Source organism: Spinacia oleracea, chromosome 2 (genome assembly GCF_020520425.1).
Source record: "Spinacia oleracea cultivar Varoflay chromosome 2, BTI_SOV_V1, whole genome shotgun sequence".
In the NCBI taxonomy this organism is placed as follows: domain Eukaryota; kingdom Viridiplantae; phylum Streptophyta; class Magnoliopsida; order Caryophyllales; family Amaranthaceae; genus Spinacia; species Spinacia oleracea.
This window is the reverse complement of record NC_079488.1, coordinates 74,735,481-74,755,060: the sequence shown is the minus strand read 5'-3', so window position 1 is coordinate 74,755,060 and position 19,580 is coordinate 74,735,481. Positions and strand designations below refer to the sequence as shown.

Genomic DNA, 19,580 nt, shown 5'->3' with positions numbered 1-19,580 from the left:
TATGCAGTCAATAACTACAAATATACAGTCAACACGTAACATTATACCACCTACAGTTTTCAAGCAAAATATTTACGAAAATGCCATTTGATTGGAAAAGTTTTCCAATCACTGAGATTAACTAGGAATTTCTCAGGATTTCTTGATATAATAATGTACAACTCATAAACTTTTAGGATTGAAGAAGGAAAACCTTTCCAGAGACTTCTTGACGACTTTTTTTTTGGTTCTACTACGAGGATTTCCCACCGCCTTCAGTAAGTGGGCTAATCTTTCGCGGGAGTTTGCATGGGTATCGTGATGAGCAACATCCCTCCCAATTGAGATTTTTTCCATTCCCAAAAGCTCAAACACAAGACCTTAATCAAGGAGTAAGAGACACTTAACCGCTCATGCCAATCTCAATTGATTGATTTTCTTTACTCATCGCGAAACAAAAACAAAAATAAAAAGTCATACGGAGTAATTAAATTGTCAACGGACAACATCATTTTGAAACGGAGAAGACGGCCGTAGGAGAAGCGAAGCCACAGGAGAAAAGGAGCAACACCAACCATGATTATTCCAGTTCGTTGCTTCACCTGCGGCAAGGTAATCTCTCTTTGCGAATTGTTCCTCACCTCTTTTTTCTACGGTTTTGTCTGCATTAGTTTAGGGTTTTGCTAAAACCTAATTGCTTCAACTTTTTGATTACTTTTGGTTGTTGAATGTGTTCAGGTAATCGGGAACAAATGGGACACTTACCTTGACCTTCTTCAAGCTGATTACACCGAAGGGTACCCTCCAATTTGAATCTTTTCGTTCTATATGTGTCTATTTTGTTGTCGATTTTTACTTCAGTTAATGTTTGTGTTTGAATTTTTTGATGAACATGTGCGCATAATTTGAATGGGTTATTGTGTTTTGGTTTTGAATTTACGCCATTGACGTTCGCAATCGTCGAGGGTAGCTGAGGTTATTTGTTCTGCTGATTGAGCTTAGTGGGTTTGTATTGTTGGAAAGAACACTACTACACTACTTTTTTCTTTGTTGTTATCTAGCAATATTTGGATCATTTGAATCTTACTTGAAATTTCTAATTCTATTTTTTTACACTCTTTGGTTCTCGTACTTGAATCAGGTTGTACAATGCAACCTGATTGTAGATGTTTTACACAAACAATATTGAAGCTGGTTCCAGTTTTATTACTGGATTAGAGAGCTGAATTCAGATTTTTGGGATAGTAACCTTAGGATCCTTTTAAAGTAGAATAAGTGAATAACCAAGTCGATCATCTTTTTGAATTCGATAAGCTAATATTTCCACTGTGATTTGTGACTATCTGATTTCTGCTTGCATGTTCATTTAGGGTTTGTTTGGGTGCTTATGATTTTGCCTCTTTCATTGCTTTCTTTCCTAGATTCTTCTGTCAAACTCCCCAACCCCTAGGTGTGTATGTGTATTGTATATAATGTTTTGGAGAGGCTGAGGCTTGTAAATGTAATTGTTGATTTAAGTCATTTAACATAGTCGTGTGGGTTTACCAAGTAAGTCTGTTTTATTTGAAGAAGGCGTACGAAATAGGAATAGCCCAAAAAAGTTATTTGTCTCGCGTTTGCATCTGTCTTTTCGAGAAAGGGTGAGGTTAGCAAACTGGTTGTTGATATAAGCTTCTTGTTGTCTTGTGGTTTTCATGATAAAGAGTTGATTCTGTAGCCCTGTATCAGTGTTCATTTACAGAGACCGTGATGAAAATGCCTAAAGGGACTGAATTTGTAGGTTTTTATTAAAACAGAATACTGGTTTTGCTGACATTGATGCTTTTGCACAGGGATGCCCTCGATGCATTGGGGCTAGTCCGCTATTGTTGCAGGAGGATGCTTATGACCCATGTTGACTTGATTGAGAAGCTCTTGAACTACAACAGTAACTTTTTTTCCCTTGCTCAGACATGCATTTACCATGCACCCGGAGCACATTCTTGCCTATACCTGTATAGCATGTGCATTTTAGGGCTTGTTTACATGCAGATGAAATCTGAAAAGGAATGCAATTGAGTTTTTCTGTTTTATATCTTAACTGATCTTAATTTTTGAGTCAACATATAGTTGCCGTGCCTGGACTTTCTATTCTTATTGTGGTTCATCACATGAAATTTTAAAGGGAGAATGGACCATGTTGTATGTTTGATCCTAGTCTCCATGTCCTCATCTAGGCTTTATAAAAAATAAATGGTGGATCGTAATTTAGCCTGTTGTTTAAGAGCATAAGAGAATGCCTTTTTTGGGTTTAGTTGTAAAATTACCCCTGCTAGTGGTCTAGTTGTATTGTGTTGTATAAGAAGTCATCTTATCCTGAATTGTCTCATTGGTTTTCATACAAGTATTAATTTTGATAGAGAATCTGCAATGGAAAGAAATAAAAGGGTTTATTTGCTGATATGTTCTTGGTTGAAGCTAGAGTAGTGTAAAGTCTAAACTTCCTCATGTGGAAACTGGATATTAGAAACTCTTCCCCTATAATAAGTGAAGATATCAAATATTCTTTTGCTGTGTAAACTGTAAAGAGCGCGAAAATAGGCTTGTGAGTGTGAAGAGTGCTAAAATACACTCGAGTACTGTTTTGTGTCTCAATTTGAAGTTCCTAACGGGTTTAAAGTTTCAGAAATTTCTTTTTAGGTATTTTGACATACATGCCATCTGATCTGTATTGTTTGTTGCAGCTCTTGACAAGTCCGATACCAGTTAATCTGGCTTGCAGAGGCAATGGGAGAAGAAACGAAGCTCTTTTGTTGTATAGTATCAAGGTGAGACTCGTTGGGTAAGGAACCTTAGGGTTAGACCGTTAAGAGTGATGAAGAATGTAACGGTATGGCACTCTGACTATGAACATTATCCTGGTTATGAAACATTGTGGTCTGTTTTCATGCTATCTACTAAATTCAAAGAAGCTTGTCATGTACTATAACTCATATTTTGTAAACATTTAGATACGTGAAGAACAAAAAGCCTCCAGTAGGCTCCATGTAGAAGACTTTGGGGAGGTTCTTGATCGAAGACTTGATAAATCTTCAAAATATTGTAAATACTGATGGGACAAAAGCGGCATTACATCAACTCATACATTTACTAGGCCAGGATTTATCGATATGGTCTTGAGTAGTCTGACCTGAACTCAATCAAAGGACACAAGTTCTGCAAAACCACACCCCCAACAAATGGACGCAAGCCCGCAACTTGCAACTTCCCAACCAACAACCAAACGACATACTTGAAAATTGGTTACAGAATTATTATAGTGTGGGGTCATCACAGGTATCAGATAATCAGATATGGTCGAACAAACGTCATTTTCCCTTTCTGCTGATATCTTCATCTTGTGAGATTATCGTCGTCTTTATTATCACAAATATTATTGCCTAAAAAACACGAAACAATATTCCTATATAACCTCTTTGTATAGAAACTAATCAAAAAAATAATATCGTGATTATTTTTTTAATAACAAATTAATATCATGATTAAGCTATTCCTAGTCATGAAATCTTAACATTGGTACTAGTGTGTAAGATTCTTAACATACATATATACGGAGTACATGAAAAAATGTGCAATAACGAAATATTCTGATTCGACAAAATTTAGTTTTTTTTAGGGGGCGACAAGGTTTAATTGTAATGTTGTATGCATAATGCATCTTTATCTCTTAGCTACTCCCTAAAATGTACTATTTAGTTTTTATAAATTTTTTAAGAATCAATTTGTTTTTTTTTTTCAATTGTGGTAAATAATATATTATTGTAGTTATAGAATCAATGGCACAATAAGCTTCTACATATGATTGATATTTACAAGATATGTTTAACCAGAATCAATCAAACATTCATATCTCAACTTTAAAATGTGACAAATAATATTGCCTAATGAACTTACCTCCTAAACCAATATTCCCATATCTCTTTATATGGAAACTAATCAAAAATTAATATCACGATTAAGATATTTCTAATCATGATTTCTTAAGATTGGTAATTAGTGTTCAAGATTCTTGACGTATGGAAAAAATGGCTAAATGCGCCCGAAGTATTCTGAGTATTCTTGACATATATATATATATATATATATATATATATATATATATATATATATATATATATATATATATATATGGAAAATGCGCCCGAAGTATTCTGATTTGATTTTTTTTTTCCACATTTGATTAATATTTACCAAATATGTCTAAATAGGATCAGAATCAATTAAATATCCATATCTACCATTAATTTATTTGATCTTTTTGGACAATTAACCACCAAATAAATAAAAGATGATCAATATTAGAAAAACCTATATAAACCTGGTCGAAATATAAACAAACCCATGATCGATTAGGCTAATACAAACTTTTATATAAGGCGGTCTTACACAAAAGACCACCTTGGTGTCAAGCAATGAAATCAATTAGTTAAGCACTGGAACTAATTAGTTAAGTACTGAAACCAATTAGTTAATCAATGAAACTAATTAGTAAAGCACTAGAACTAATTAGTTAAGCAATGAAACCAATTAGTTAAGCAATTAAAGTGATTTTTCCGGTAAGGCGATCTTACACGAAAGTTACTGTTAGGCTGAGTGAAAGTCAAATAAATAAAACAATAGCTAAGAGCCTAAGAGTAAAGGTTCAGATTTTTCGATAAAGGTAAAACGAGAGAATGACTTTAGAAAAACAAAGGAAAACCAAAGTGACAAGTTTTAACTCCACTTTGTTATCTCTATTGTTTACACACTTTGAAAGAGAGGCCCCTTATCCAAAATTTTACTTCAAAATAGAGCACCCGCGGAATTGACCAATTATACTAGGTTACATTTGAACTTTTACACTATTTAAACACTTATCTTCAATCTGGACTGGTATTAATATGGTATAGAGGAAGCTAGTAGTATATTAAACCATGATTAAACTTATGTAATTGAAACAACTATATGTATAGTGAGAAATTGTAATTTCTTTTATCATTATGTTTCAAAAAACACAAATTACAACATCATGATGATGATCATGGCCCACATCAGTAATAACGCTTCTCTTCTTAAAAGTGGTGGGAGCAGCAAAACGCATAGAGAAAGAACGAGACAAGCTATCAGGTTCATCATCCCACATCAAGCCTTGATCAAAGTTCTGTGCATACGTGTGAGGATCATACCCAGGGAGGTGTACCTCTGAAGGATGCACCGTAGAACAGTCGAATATTCTAATCTTCCTTTTCTCTCTCATCAGCTTCTTCCATAGTGATCTCCATCTATTGTTGTTTCTTGTTACCTTTAATGGACGGTCTAGATTCATTGGCCGACCCAGTTGTATGATTTCTACACTGCTTGTGGAGCAGCAGATATTTCTGATCTCCATTGATGCAAGCAATTTAAGTGTTTGGATTAGTTTTAATTGTAATTAGAAAATGTGGAAATAATTTAGGGAGAATAATGTAATGGGAAAATGAAACAAGGAAGAAGAGAAAATAGGAGGCGAATGGAAGAGTGGGGTTGTTTATATGGGAAAAAAAATGGTGGAGGCGTACTTGTCAATATTTTGTTATTTTTTTGGTTTTCGTGGTGTTTCAATGTGAATACTGAATACTAGTACTCGATTCTATTTGTCACCCTAGAAATTAATAAACAAATGCGAGTGTATAATACTACCTCTACATTTATTTAAGGGATACATTTGCTTTTTTCGGCCGTATTTATTTAAGAGATACATTTGCCATTTTTCGGCCGTATTTCTTTAAAGTGATACTCATACTACGTATAACTTGGATATATTCTTATAACTTTATTAAAATGGTTGATTCTCCCCTATCTTTAAATCCTATAGGAAAGGGAAGTCACCATCATTATCATAAGGGGCTCAACTAGTAGTCTACACCCCCACTTAAGCACTTGACTCATTATTCATAGGATAACTTTAGTTCCTCCATGTGCTTAACATAAACAAAAAATAGCATCAAATCACTTAACAGATTGATCTTATAATAAAATAATTCAGACAGTTACTACAATCAAATTGCTCAACTACTGACTAATTGGAAGAAAATGGAACAATTTAGGTACTAGACGAAACATGCTACTATAATTTGATTATATACAAGTAATATAATAACGGCTAGTAGTTAGTACATAAAAAATCTTTAATCAAAGCAGTATACGTTAGGTACAAACTCTACGGAGTATTTTGTATTCGTATATAATTTCATCTTTGTACAAAATTGTATTTTTTTTGCTCAGTTGGAATATGTTTCGTTCATGTCAAATTCTCCAAATGAGCAAAAAAAAACATCTTTTGAGTACACCCAAGTCCAGCCTCTATGTATACGGTATATCCGAATACAAGATGAAGGTGTTTTACAGTAAGTTTAGTGGTTTAGGTACCATTAGTTATAAGGAAAATTAAATTAGTTTCAATGATATCATCTATAACTGTGTGCTGCTCATCTGATTTTCACTTATTTTTTTTTGAACTTATTTTATCTGAACTTATATTAGTGATACATTGTATTTAGTCAACCCTTATTTTCTTGAACTTATACAAACTTATTTATCCTGAACTATATGGTTTATGATGCTGAAGGCATTCGCTAAATGTTTGTGTTGTTATCTGCCCTCAATCCATAGTTGTTGGCATTGAGAGTTTGAGACTGATTTTCCCTAAATCAATACTCCCTCCGTATTTTTTTAAGGGATACACTTGCCTTTTTCGGCCGTATTTATTTAAGAGATACACTTGCCATTTTTAGTAACTTATCAACCCCACCATCTAATTAAATAATACATCTAATATACTCTATCACCCACCATCCTATTAAACAAATATTTTCATAAACTCACCCTACCCTCCACCCACCAAAATGACATGGTCCCCACATATTTAATTGTTAAAATATCTAGGCAATCCAACCCCACTTGCTTTATTATTTTATTTCATTCAATTATTCTTCTTAATATCCGTGTCCGGCCAAATATATCTCTTAAAAAAATACGGAGGTAGTAATACAGTGCGGCAACCACTAGTGTTACAGCCACAAAAGAATAAAAGAAACAGGGGTATAGTCAGACGAAAATGGCGCAATTTCTGGATCATAATACTAATATTTTATCATAATCCACATGATTAATCACGTGACTTGGGGAATTGGGTACGTCAGATTAGGTAGAATTAGGATGTTTTGTTTATGGAATTTGAAGTTTGACAAAAGTTAATTACAAATGAAAACAAAAGTTGACAATTACAAACTTTTCTTCTCAGAGTGCTTCCTTTCCACACAAGCAGATTCCTTTTGGCTAACTTCTCGGATTTAATTAATTTGGATTTAATTTAATAGACACTTTTGGCAGAGTAGCCACTACCAAATTGTGGCTCGAGATTAAAAGTTAGTTATGAATCTGAAATGTTAACTTACATTCTAACATGGGATAAAGAATCCAATGTCTTTAAGTATACCTATGTGAATTCTCCAAATATTAGTTGAGGTTTTGTGAATTGATTTTTGCACTTCAAAACATTTTCGACAATCCTCTTAGTGAATACATCATAGAAAACTATACTCTCGGAGTATGAGTGTCAAAATCAATGTTTGGAGTAGCATAAACATTTTCTGTAATATTTGTGTGGAGATACCAAAGTTGCAATTGAGCATATTGTCAAATAGCATAAGACCGTGTAACCTTTCGCCAAAAAGAAACCGAGAATTGGAGTAGACTACACGACTGTGTGGCCGGTTCTTTTTTCTTCGGAAATGCAGATTAATCGACTAGAGTTATGAAACTGGTTATACGCTTATAGCTCACTTATTAAGTCGTGTGTATAAGAATATAATTTCTATAAATTTTCAAATTAGTGATGTTAGAGAACCCTAATAGAGAGAGATATGTGCATTTGATTGAACACAATTAAGGATTAGATTAAGAAATCTTGTATCGTCATTTCATATTCTCATAAATTGATTGAAAATAACACTCTAATGAATTTCCTAACTAAGAGAATGGTTTCCATGTAATTTTTTTTTGTGTATTCTTACTTAATTCTATTTTACTATTCCTCGCTAGCACTTCGTATATTGTTCATTGCATAGATTTTGAGCCCGTAATCTTAACAGGGAAAACTCATATGGTCCTGATAAGTGTAAATAACTTATAATTTGGATCAAATTGAACTAACAACAAATTGAATTAACAACAAACTGGATTAACAATTGTGCTGTAAACCAATATAATCGCAACGCGTGGATGGTGCAGGCGCGTGCACCAAGAGCATTGTGCACCTGCACCAAAACACAAAAGCATTAAAATAAAACACAAAAAAACGCAAAAAAACGAAAACGGACGTAATAAACTAAACAAAAAGAACATAATAAAGTAAACGAAAAAATATTAACAAAAACCTGAAAAGAACATTACGTGTATTACACTAATATTAAAAAAACAAAGAAAAGATACAAAAATGAAAAGAACATATTCTCTCCTGATAAACAGATAAAAACAACAACTATTTTTTAAAAAGAACATCATGTGAATAATGCAACATAAAAACCCAAAAAAATAATAAAATAAATAAATCAAGTATCGATAATATTATAAAAAGTTAAAAAAACGAGAAAAAACTTAAAAAGAACATACAATAATAAAAAAAAGTAACAAAACAATTGGAAAAAAGAACATATTCTCTCTCCTAATAAACAGATAAAAAGAACAACTATTTTTTAAAAAGAACATCATGTGAAAAATCCAACACAAAAAAAAATCAACTATCGATAATATTATAAAAAAAGTTAAAAAGAACGACAAAAAACATATAAAGAACATAAAACCGTAATAAAAAAAATAAAAAAAAATAAAGAACAACAACAACGTTAAAAAAACGAAAACAAATTAAAAAAAGAACAACATTTTCTTTTCCTTATCAAACAAAAGAACAGACTTAAAGGGACGAAAAGAACAACAAAAACAGAATAAATGGAAAACAACCGCAAAACAAAAGTTATTTTAAAAATAGAAATTCAAACATTAGCAGTTATTTTTTCTCTCCTCAATATCCTTTATATAAATAGCCCAATTCAATGCAAAATTCATTTTACCCTCAATCTACAAGCAATTAAACCGATATTTCTCATCCAATTGAAATAACTTCTCAAAAAGCTTCTCAAAAAGCTTCTCAAATTCTTAAAAAATCTGAAACAAAGTTTGAAATTCTACTTCATTTCACTCAGAACTTACGCCATTGTCTTTTTTCGATTGATTTTGTCAAAATTGGGTTGAATTTTTGAAACCCTGACTTCAAAGCTCTAACTATGGGTGTGCAAAAAAATTTGGAAAACCGAAACCGAACCGAACCCGAAAATCGAAAAAAATCGAACCGAAAAAGAGGGTAAACGAACCGAAATAATAGGGGTAGGGTCGGATTTTTTGCTTTTAAAAAATACCCGAACCGAACATGCGGGTAACCGACCGGAAAAGCGGGTAACCGAACCGACCGAAATTATAAAACATTATTTAAAAAAATAAAAAAAATACTTTTATCCTTTTTTTCCAATCAGTTTTTGTTTACAGTATTGAAAAAAAAATAAGTTACTCATGCTGACTGTTGCAGTCTTGCTAACCTGATGATGATGTTAAATGTTGGGTATTCTTATGTTATTGAATTTGTGAAAATAGAAATTGCTATTCTGCTAAGATTTGCTAAGCTGATGTATGGCAGGTTGTATGTAAATGATTTGCTAAGCTAATGATGATATTTAACGTTGAATATTCTTATGTGATTGAATTAGTTATTGTATACTACGTAAATCAGATACTAATTTGAACTATTACCCGACCAAACCGACCGAAAAAAATTCGATACCCGAAAAAGCGGGTACCTGTAGTTATGGATAGGGTTTAGGGTCGGCATTCTTGTAACCTGAAACTAACGATTACCCGAAATAAATTCATATCGGGTAACCGAACCCGCATTTGCACACTCCTAGCTCTAACCCTAAGTGATCGAAATGGGTAAAGCGAAAAAGGGAGAAGAATTTGATGTGATGTGTTCAATTGAGTAAGAATTCAACTTATGTTTTTCAATTTTTAGTTAATTGTAAGTCAATTTAGATTTTGGATGAAATTTTACTAACGAATTTGAAATTGTAAACAGAGAAGATGAAATTCCATTAAAGGATTTGGTGAAATAAAAAATGAAGAAGACGACGAAACCAACTCCTTCACCAACAATTGATGTAAAATTGCTGGAAAGTATAAACACATAAACAACAAAAACTGAACCAGAAGCTGAAGAAGACAAGTTGATTTTTACTTTTTGAACACATATATGTGTTCTTTTATTAGTTGCATTTGTTCTTTTCAAACCATTTTTTGTTCTAATTAAAAAGACGAAACGACGATATTTAGATGCACTTAAAACTAGATCTATATTTTTTTAAAGCATTTTTGTTCTTGTCCCACGCATCAGATCTATGTTATTTTATTATGTGTTATTTGTTCTTTTCAAACCATTTACTGTTCTAATTACAATGAAACGGCGATATTTTGAAGAACTTAAAATTGGATGTATGTTTTTTTTTTAATTATTAATTATTGTTCTTTTCTTACGCTTTATGTGTTCTAATTAAGCAAAGAAGATGAGACGACGATGAAGTTGTTGAACTTAAAACCAAATCTACACTGTTTCTTTGTTCTTCTATAAAGTGTAGTTTGCTCTTCTAATTAAATTGCTTTTAATGGTTTTTGACTTTAAAAACAGAATTCTGTTCTTTTTAAAATAGTTTTTGTTCTTTTAATAAATAAAAAGTACGATAATTGTGTTACGAGTTAAAATAATTACTATATTCTTTTAAAAGTGTTTTTTTACTTTTATTAAAATTTATTTTTTAAATTCAAAATACTCCGCATGTTTTAAATTAATAAAAATAATCATTAACGTACTATATAAGAAGAACTCTCGAAACATTTAAAAGAAAAAACTATGTTGATGATACGGGAAAAATAAAGTTATGAGAAAGAACATTACAATTCGAAAAGAACATTAGAGGAAAAAACAAGGGAGCAAACCTTAAACATTCGATTCACATTCATCAGCAGCACCAATATCTTTTAATAGATTAAAATCTTCAAAACTGTCTCAATACTCAGAAAATATCATGTTGATCATATTTTATTTGAAAACTAGCCAAATTGAACTACTCCTTCCGTCCCATAATATAGTGCCCGTTTGACCTTTTTTACGGGAATTAAGAACTTGAAAAATAACATGATGAACTACTCCGTATTAATGTTATTGTACTTAGTAGAAAAGTACACAATTTATTTTATTTTTAAAACAAAAAGACAAAAAATAATAAATTATGGGACCACATTTTCATGATAGAAACATTAATGATAGGATCACACTATTCTCTAGGTACAAACATTAAATATTGGACCATATTTTGGTACACCCAAAATGGAAAATAGACACAACATTTTGTGACACCCAAAATGGGAAACAAGTACTATATTTTGGGGGACGGAGGGAGTAGTATTTTGCTTAATTCACTCATTCTCAACAAACGAGAAGAAATTCAAAAGAAGAATTAGATAAAGAAGAAGGAGAAAATGCACTTCTTACTCTTTCACTTTGTATTTCACTCTTTCTCTCTCTAAAAATCTCTCTTCTGTTGAGAGAAAATAAAACCTCTCATCTTTCTCTCTCTAAAATGTATTTCTAAAATGTATTTCTAAAATTCTAAAATGATCAATGATTAAGATTCAGTAGGCAAACATTATATATAATAGAAGCTGGGAAATAGATAAATTAAAATCAATGAACATCAACTTCTTAATATATAAATCAACGAACATAACCGTCTTAATACATAAATCAAAATCATTACAATCACCAAAACATCAAAAACAAAATAAAACGTAAATTGAATATGTTCTTTTAATACAAACATATGTTCATTAGCTACGATCAATTGTTCTTTCCAGCAAACCAAATCTATAATCCTTAAATATATGTATCATTGCATAATCAATTTCAGTAAAATAAATGCAATAAAAAGCCCAATTAACAAAAATAATGCGTAATTGCATAATCAACAATCTCCAAAAGCAAAAATTTTAATACATTTATCAGAGTCATTAGAATCATCAAAATCATCAAAAATACGATTATTACGAAATAGAAATCGTCAAAATCATTAAAAACATGCAATTCGTTATCACAAAATTAAAAATTTACTTTCAAAAGTCTGATTATCAACTGCAAAATTCAAATTTGAAGAAGAAGAATCAATTGAATTTGATGTTGAAGCAGAAAAACCAACGAATATTTGCGAATTTTCCATTATTTTCTCTCTATAAAAACAAATTTACAAAACCTTGTTCGCATTTTCTCTTTCATCTTCACACTTTATGTATTATAAAATATAAAATCCGGATGAATAAATACCCGCGAATAGGAGCGAAAAAAACAGAACATCAAATTAAATAAAAACGCGAAAAACAGAGCTGAATAGAACAACGTCTTCAAAGTTCTTTATTTCAACGGAAAATGTTCTTTTGTTCTCGGAATTTAATGAAACACGCGCGTTTTGTGTTTAATACATGTCGTTTTAGTCCCGGTACACCAAGATTACGGTGCACACGCCTGCACCATCAAATTTGTGATTTTTTTTTTTGAAGAAAGACGAGCGGTTATGATATTATATTAAGTGAATTTCCACCAAAGCGTGAGACTTTGAGGGAAAGAATTCACAAATACAAATTCATCACATCCTCTACTATCCCACCTTGCCACTAGGTGAGCTAAGGTATACAATCACAACATAGTAGATTTTTTTTTGATAAACAAATTAATTCATTGATAAAAAAGTCATACAACATCTACATAAAGATTTAAATCTAACAAATACATAACAATCGAATCAAATAAAAACTTCTTTTCACCATAGCTACGATAATAGTATATCAAACATTATATTTTGTATCAGCACGTCTCCTGTGAGACCAGTCACACCATCAACTTGATGGTGTGATGAACGCGAAACCAATAGCGTACCTCCCCTAAAACTATTAAAAAAAGTAACAGATCTAAACTATAGAAGTAACATACCTAAACTAATAAAGTACCTCCTCTAAAAAAAAAAGAAGTAACATACCTAAACTAAAAATGTACCTCCCCTAAAACTATTCCGTATAAAAAAAAAGTAACATGTCTAAACTATATAAGTAACATACCTAAACTAAAAAAAGTACCTCATCTAAAATTATATATAAAAAAAGTAACATGTCTAAACTATAGAAGTAATACATAAACTAAAAAGGTACCTCCCCTAAAACTAATCCGTATAAAAAAAGTAACATGTCTAAACTATAGAAGTAACATACCTAAACTAAAAAGGTACCTCCCCTAAAACTACTCCGTATAAAAAAAAAAGTAACATGTCTAAACTATAGAAGTAACATACCTAAACTAAGAAGGTATCTCCCCTAAAACTACTCCGTATAAAAAAAGTAAGATGTATAAAATATAGAAGTAACATACCTAAACTAAAAAAAGTATTTCCTCTAAAATTATATAAAAAAAGTAACATGTCTAAACTATAGAAGTAACATACCTAAACTAAGAAGGTATCTCCCCTAAAAATACTCCGTATAAAAAATGTAACATGTATAAACTATAGAAGTAACATACTTAAAGTAAAAAAAATACTTCCTCTAAAATTATAAAAAAAAGTAACATGTTTAAACAATAGAAATAACATACCTAAATTCACAAGTGTGAATTGGTCTCATCATCAGTTGATGGTGATGACAGTCTCATATAAGAATTTGGGATTCTGTATACCCTCTTTTATATCACAACAAAGTAGATTACTTAACCTTTTTTTTTTAATATCCTGCGTATAACTATTACTTTTAGACGGAGGGAGCACAAGTGAAGAAGTACGGAGTTTACAACTAGCACTCCGTAATGCAGTTGGTGAGAACTGAAAAGCAGTGTGCACTTTACTTCCTTTTTTATGTCTATTATGATTACTGATTAGAATCATTCTCTGCTGATACTTGATACCATAAAAAAATTAAACAAAAGAGAAAGTGAACCCAGTGAGTAACTGAGTCAGGACTGAGGAGTGATGATTTTCTATAAACAAAAGTGGTTCCACTAATCAAACTCATTTAACTTGGCGAATGTGTGACCAACTATTGCTACCGAAAAGCTAATCAAACGGCTGGTTTCATAGCGGAAAAGGGATTGCTATCAGGAAGCTAATCAAACGGCTGATTTCATAGCGGTAAAAGGAAGCTTATGTATATCTTTGTCGTTATGCCTTATGATCCCCCCATTCCTTGTTATCTAAGGACGCTTTAGATTTTCCCTTCTAAAGGGGTTAACTTAATTTTTCTTTCCTTAACCCAAAGAGAAAAGAAATATGTTTAAAGCACCTTTCCAGAAAATGGTTGTTTGTTTTGTTAAGGGTGGAAAATAATTTTTTCAAAGGTGAAAATAAGTTTCTCTAGGTGAAAAACCAAATTTTCTTTTGAAAAGAATGAATGCTACATTTTCCACTCTAATCCCTTACATTTCCTTTTCTCTCCTCTCATTTCCACTTCTATGTTATTTTTCAACAAAGGAAAACTATTTTCCCTTGATGTTTTCCCTTGAGAATTGTTTCTATGAATAAAAAAACTCATTTGAAAATATTTTTCGTTGAAACAAACGAAGCTTAAGTCAAATTGTGGCTCACTCAGTTGAAGTTGATGAAATACATAAGTGCTCTCATATTGGATTAGTCATGTTGGAATGATGACATTTAAGTCAAGAACAAATATGCAGTAATACAGTAAGAGAAGCAATCTTTGCCGGCAAGCCACCTTTTTCATTCATTCATTTTTTTTGTTACTGCTCAAATGAGCTTTACAATGCTTAAATAGTGCGGCACAACCTCAACCTAATAAGTTGAGCCAGCCAATCATAACCTTGGGATTGTTACCCTAAAGCACTAAACTACAGGACAAAATAACAGATACTACAACTGTCATTATAAACCTTAACATGTGACTGCTACTAGTCTGCATACAGCATGCCTTTACAATTTGGTGGGCTGGACTTCTAACACCTATTCTCAACACTCCCCCTCAAGCTGAGAGTGCAGAGGAGCAAACTCCCAGCTTGGATAAGAGGTGTCGTTGCTGTTTGGTTGGTAGCAGCTTGGTAAACACATCTGTAAGTTGTTCTGTGGTGCTGATGTAGGTGGGTTTGATGACCCCTTCGGTAGCTTTGTCTCTAATGAAATGGCAGTCAATGTCAACATGTTTAGTTCTCTCATGGTGCACAGGGTTTGCAGCCATTGCCAGGGCAGCTTGATTATCACAGTGTATAAGAGTAGTGCCTAGATGAGTGAGACTTAGGTCTTTCAGTAGCTGTTTCAGCCATATTACTTCACATACTGTTAGTGCCATAGACCTGTACTCTGCCTCAGCTGAGGATCTAGATACCACTGCTTGTCTTTTAGACTTCCAGGAGATAGGGGAGTCACCTAGGAGAATACAATACCCAGAAGTAGACCTCCTTGTGGATGGACAGCAGGCCCAATCACTGTCACAGTAGGCTTGAAGACGAGCATAAGACTTTGAGGCAAGTAGAATTCCTTGGGATTGAGACCCGGATAGGTACCTAAGTACTCTAATGGCAGCTTGCATATGCACATTTGTGGGTTTGTGCATGAATTTACTTAACACATGGACTGTGAATGCTATATCCGGCCTTGTGATGGTTAAGTAGATGAGTTTCCCAACCAATTTTTGATATGGTTCTGCATTGGTGAGAACATCACCCCCATCAGGGGTGAGTTTGAGATGGCTATCCATGGGAAGCTTTAATGGTTTACAACCATTCAGACCATATTCAGCAAGTAAGTCCATCACATATTTCTTTTGGCATAAAAAAATTCCTTGATTGTTTCTGTCAACTTCAATGCCTAGGAAGTATCGAAGCTCTCCCGTGTCTTTCATGTAGAATTGAGATGACAGAAAAGCTTTAGCTTCAGTTATAGACTTCATATCATTTCCCGTGACAATTAGATCATCAACATAGACTAGGATGCATGTGAAGGAATGCCCTTCCTTCTTTGTGAAGAGAGAATAATCGGATCTTGACTGAGTGAAGTTGTTGCTTATGAGGGCTGATCTTAGCTTGGCAAACCATTGCCTAGGGGCCTGTTTTAAACCGTAGAGTGACTTCTTGAGTTTGCATACGATTTTCTCATTCTTTGGCTTCTCAACTTTCTCCCCCTCACTCAAGACCTTGATCCGTCCTCCTGCATGTGTATAGCCAGGTGGCATTTTCATGTACACTGTTTCCTGTAAATCACCATGCAAAAAAGCATTCTTAACATCCATTTGGTGTATTATCCAACCTTCAAGAGAGGCAGCAACAAGTAATGATCTCACAGTGGCTAGTTTTGCCACGGGAGCAAAAGTTTCCTCATAGTCTATCCCATATTTTTGCCTATTTCCCAAGACTACAAGTCTTGATTTATTTCTTTCTAAGTTACCATCTCTGTCGAACTTTAACTTATACAACCATTTACATCCTATAGCTATCTTTCCTGGGGTAACTCGGTTATTTCCCAAGTATCATTCATCTCTAGGGCTTCTAGCTCTTCATTCATAGCTTCTACCCACTTAGGTTCGGTCACAGCTTCTTTAAAGTGAACTGTCCTAGTGTGTCTTGCAATGTTGGTCATGAAACACAAGAACCTTGTTGAGTTTACATACTCAGCAATATTACTCACGTGGATGGGCTGATTTGTGAAAGCTAGATGGGTTTGATATTCACTCATCCATCCTGGTGGTTTGTGTGGTCTAAAGGACTTTCTAGGTTGAGCAACAATTTCAACTCTAGGTACCTCAGTGTGTCTGTTACCTTGCTCTCCGATCTCATATCTCACACCCGAATCATCTCCATGTGTAGGAGAAAATATGTCACATTCCTCACTAGGCTCATTCTCCACATCTACCCAAGGTGTAGACTGATTTTGACTGAGAGGAGAGTCTTCACTATTTTTCTGTTTAAACATCTGGTAAGGGTATATGTGTTCATAAAACTTCACATCTCTTGACACAAATGTGGTGTTTATCAAGATATTTAACAATTTGTATCCCTTTTGTGATATAGGGTAACCAATGAACACACATGGAACTCCCCTAGGGCTGAATTTGTTAGTTATTCTACTAGGATTGTAACACATGGCCAAACAACCAAAGCATTTCAAATGATTATAGTCAGGAGTAGTTTTGTAAAGTACCTCGTATGGAGATTTCTGATCCAGAATTGTACTAGGAAGCCTGTTTGTCAGGTGTACCGCAGTGAGAACGCAATCCCCCCAATATTTGAGAGGAAGACCGGCATGGAATCTCAATGCTCTACCCATTTCCAACACATTTCTATGCTTTCTTTCTGCTCTCCCGTTCTGTTGGGGCCTGTCATTGCAAGAAGTTTGGTGTAGTATCCCTAACTCGGCAAAGAAAGGTCTACATTTCCTGTCATCAAACTCTAAGGCATTATCTGACCTTAGATGTTTCACATTCTTCTCAAATTGGTTCCTGACCATGCTGACAAAACCCCTCAAAGCAGTGTATGCATCTGATTTCTGTTTGAGTAAGTGTACCCAAGTTACTCTGGTGTGATCATCAACCACAGTGAGAAAATATCTATAGCCACCCTTGGTCTCAACCTTATATGGCCCCCATGTGTCAATGTGAATGAGCTCAAATGGTTCATCTGCTCTTGATTTGCTGACTTCAAACGGAAGTTTAGTGAACTTTTCCAAAGGACAAGTGAGGCATACATCTTTAGTAGTTGGCTCGAATCCTTTCAATCCACTGATTTTGTTGATTCTGTGAATTGGAGCATGTCCCAACTTGTGATGCCACAAGGTTGTCTTGTTCAGTGTGTTTATACCTTGAATTGTTCCTGGTATATCAAGATTAACACAAGCTGACATACTCTGAGCAACCTTCTTCTTCACTTCTTCAAACAGTTCTGTAATTGGTTTGTTCTCTAGGTAATACAAACCATTTGAGATTCTGCCAACTCCTCTCACCAGATTACTCTTGTTGTCCTGAATGATGCAGTAATCAGGGTGGAACACCACTTTGCATTTCCCATCTTCAGTTAGTTTCTTTACTGACAAGAGATTGTATTTGAAGGCAGGCACACATAACACATTTTTGAGATTTAGTCCGTTTTTAAGAACGGTCTCACCACAATGACTGATTACTGATGTTTCTCCTGTTGGGAGATTTATCTCAAGCTTGTTTTTACAGACACCAACCTTAGAGAGTAGTTTCATATTTCCTGTTGTGTGATGTGATGCACCTGTATCAATGATCCACTCATTGAATTTTACATCGGCAAAGTAACAGGACACCATGTTAGAGTAGCTAACATCCATTTCTTCTTCTGTGTCAGACCCTCTATCTTTAGAAGGAGTGGGAAGCATTCTGAGTAGTTGTTCAAGCTGTTGTGCTGTAAATGATGTGGTATTGCTTCCACTCCATCCACTCTCATTTTGACTATGAACGTTGGCCACCATTCTGAATTTGTTGTTTCCTGTTTTTCCTTTACTCCATTTTTGATTTCCTCTGTAACCACTGGATTTCTCTCTTGATTGGAACTTCTTTCCACTAAATTCTTTAGCCTTTCCCTTGTTCTGTTGCTGGCCTCTGGGATGCCATTCGGGGAACCCAATCACAGTCCAACATTTCTCACTTAAATGACCTGTTCTTCCACAAGCAGTACAAGTCATATCTGATGCTATGCTGTACATAGCTGCTACATCCGATTCTTCTTTCACATGTATCAACACTTCTCTTTGGGATTCTTCCTGTTGAATACAACTGCATGCTGCATCCACACTAGCAAGTGGACTCATCATCAACAGATGACTTCTTTGAGGTCCATAAACCTCATCCAGTCCGTTGAGGAACTGAAACAGTTTCATTTCTTCTTGTTGTTTGCTGTGAGCTTGCACAAAGGCATTAACCTCTGTGGTCATTGTAGTGATGGCAGGATACACATTCAATGACTCTAGTTCTTCCCACAACCCCATCATATCTGTGTAGTACTCAGATATGAGTTTTCCTTGTTGCTTTGTCTCATATATCTGCTTGCAAAGTCTGTATTTTCTTGACCCGTTAGAGACTGAGTACCTCCTTTCTAGTTGTGACCATATTTGAGCACAGTTTGTCATGAACATGACAAATTTCTTTACAGACTCACTCACTGAGCCTATAATCCAGGATATAACCATGTTATTACATGTATCCCAACACTCATGTTTCACCTTATCAGAGGCATCTCTTGTTATAGCTCCTGTAACAAACCCTAGCTTTCTTTTAGCCCCTAGGGAGATCTCCATGGATCTTCTCCAAGATCTGTAGTTAGTGGATCCTTGGAGTTTTTCTATGTTTATAGAATTACTTCCATCTGATGGATGGAGATACAAGGGATTGGTGGGTTCTATTGTAGTCATTTTCTTAGATTTCTTAGACTTGGGCATAAACTA

At 33.9% G+C, this 19,580-nt stretch overlaps 3 protein-coding genes across 3 annotated transcripts; 1 reads left to right on the top strand and 2 right to left on the bottom strand.

Moving 5' to 3' along the window:
• Positions 1–438: 438 nt before the first annotated feature.
• Positions 439–3,067, top strand: LOC110776620 (DNA-directed RNA polymerases I, II, and III subunit RPABC5). The gene is made up of 4 exons (XM_021981180.2): positions 439–591; positions 718–776; positions 1,812–1,906; positions 2,703–3,067. Exons 1-4 carry the CDS (start codon positions 556–558, stop codon positions 2,726–2,728), a joined length of 216 nt encoding a protein of 71 aa, XP_021836872.1. The 5' UTR covers positions 439–555; the 3' UTR covers positions 2,729–3,067.
• Positions 3,068–4,647: 1,580 nt separating this feature from the next.
• LOC130467002 (uncharacterized) lies at positions 4,648–5,625 on the bottom strand. Its single transcript, XM_056835513.1, has one exon. It carries the CDS (start codon positions 5,384–5,386, stop codon positions 5,003–5,005), a length of 384 nt encoding a protein of 127 aa, XP_056691491.1. The 5' UTR covers positions 5,387–5,625; the 3' UTR covers positions 4,648–5,002.
• Positions 5,626–15,147: 9,522 nt separating this feature from the next.
• LOC110776621 (uncharacterized mitochondrial protein AtMg00810-like) lies at positions 15,148–16,410 on the bottom strand. The gene has a single exon (XM_021981181.2). It carries the CDS (start codon positions 16,408–16,410, stop codon positions 15,148–15,150), a length of 1,263 nt encoding a protein of 420 aa, XP_021836873.2.
• Positions 16,411–19,580: the final 3,170 nt, after the last annotated feature.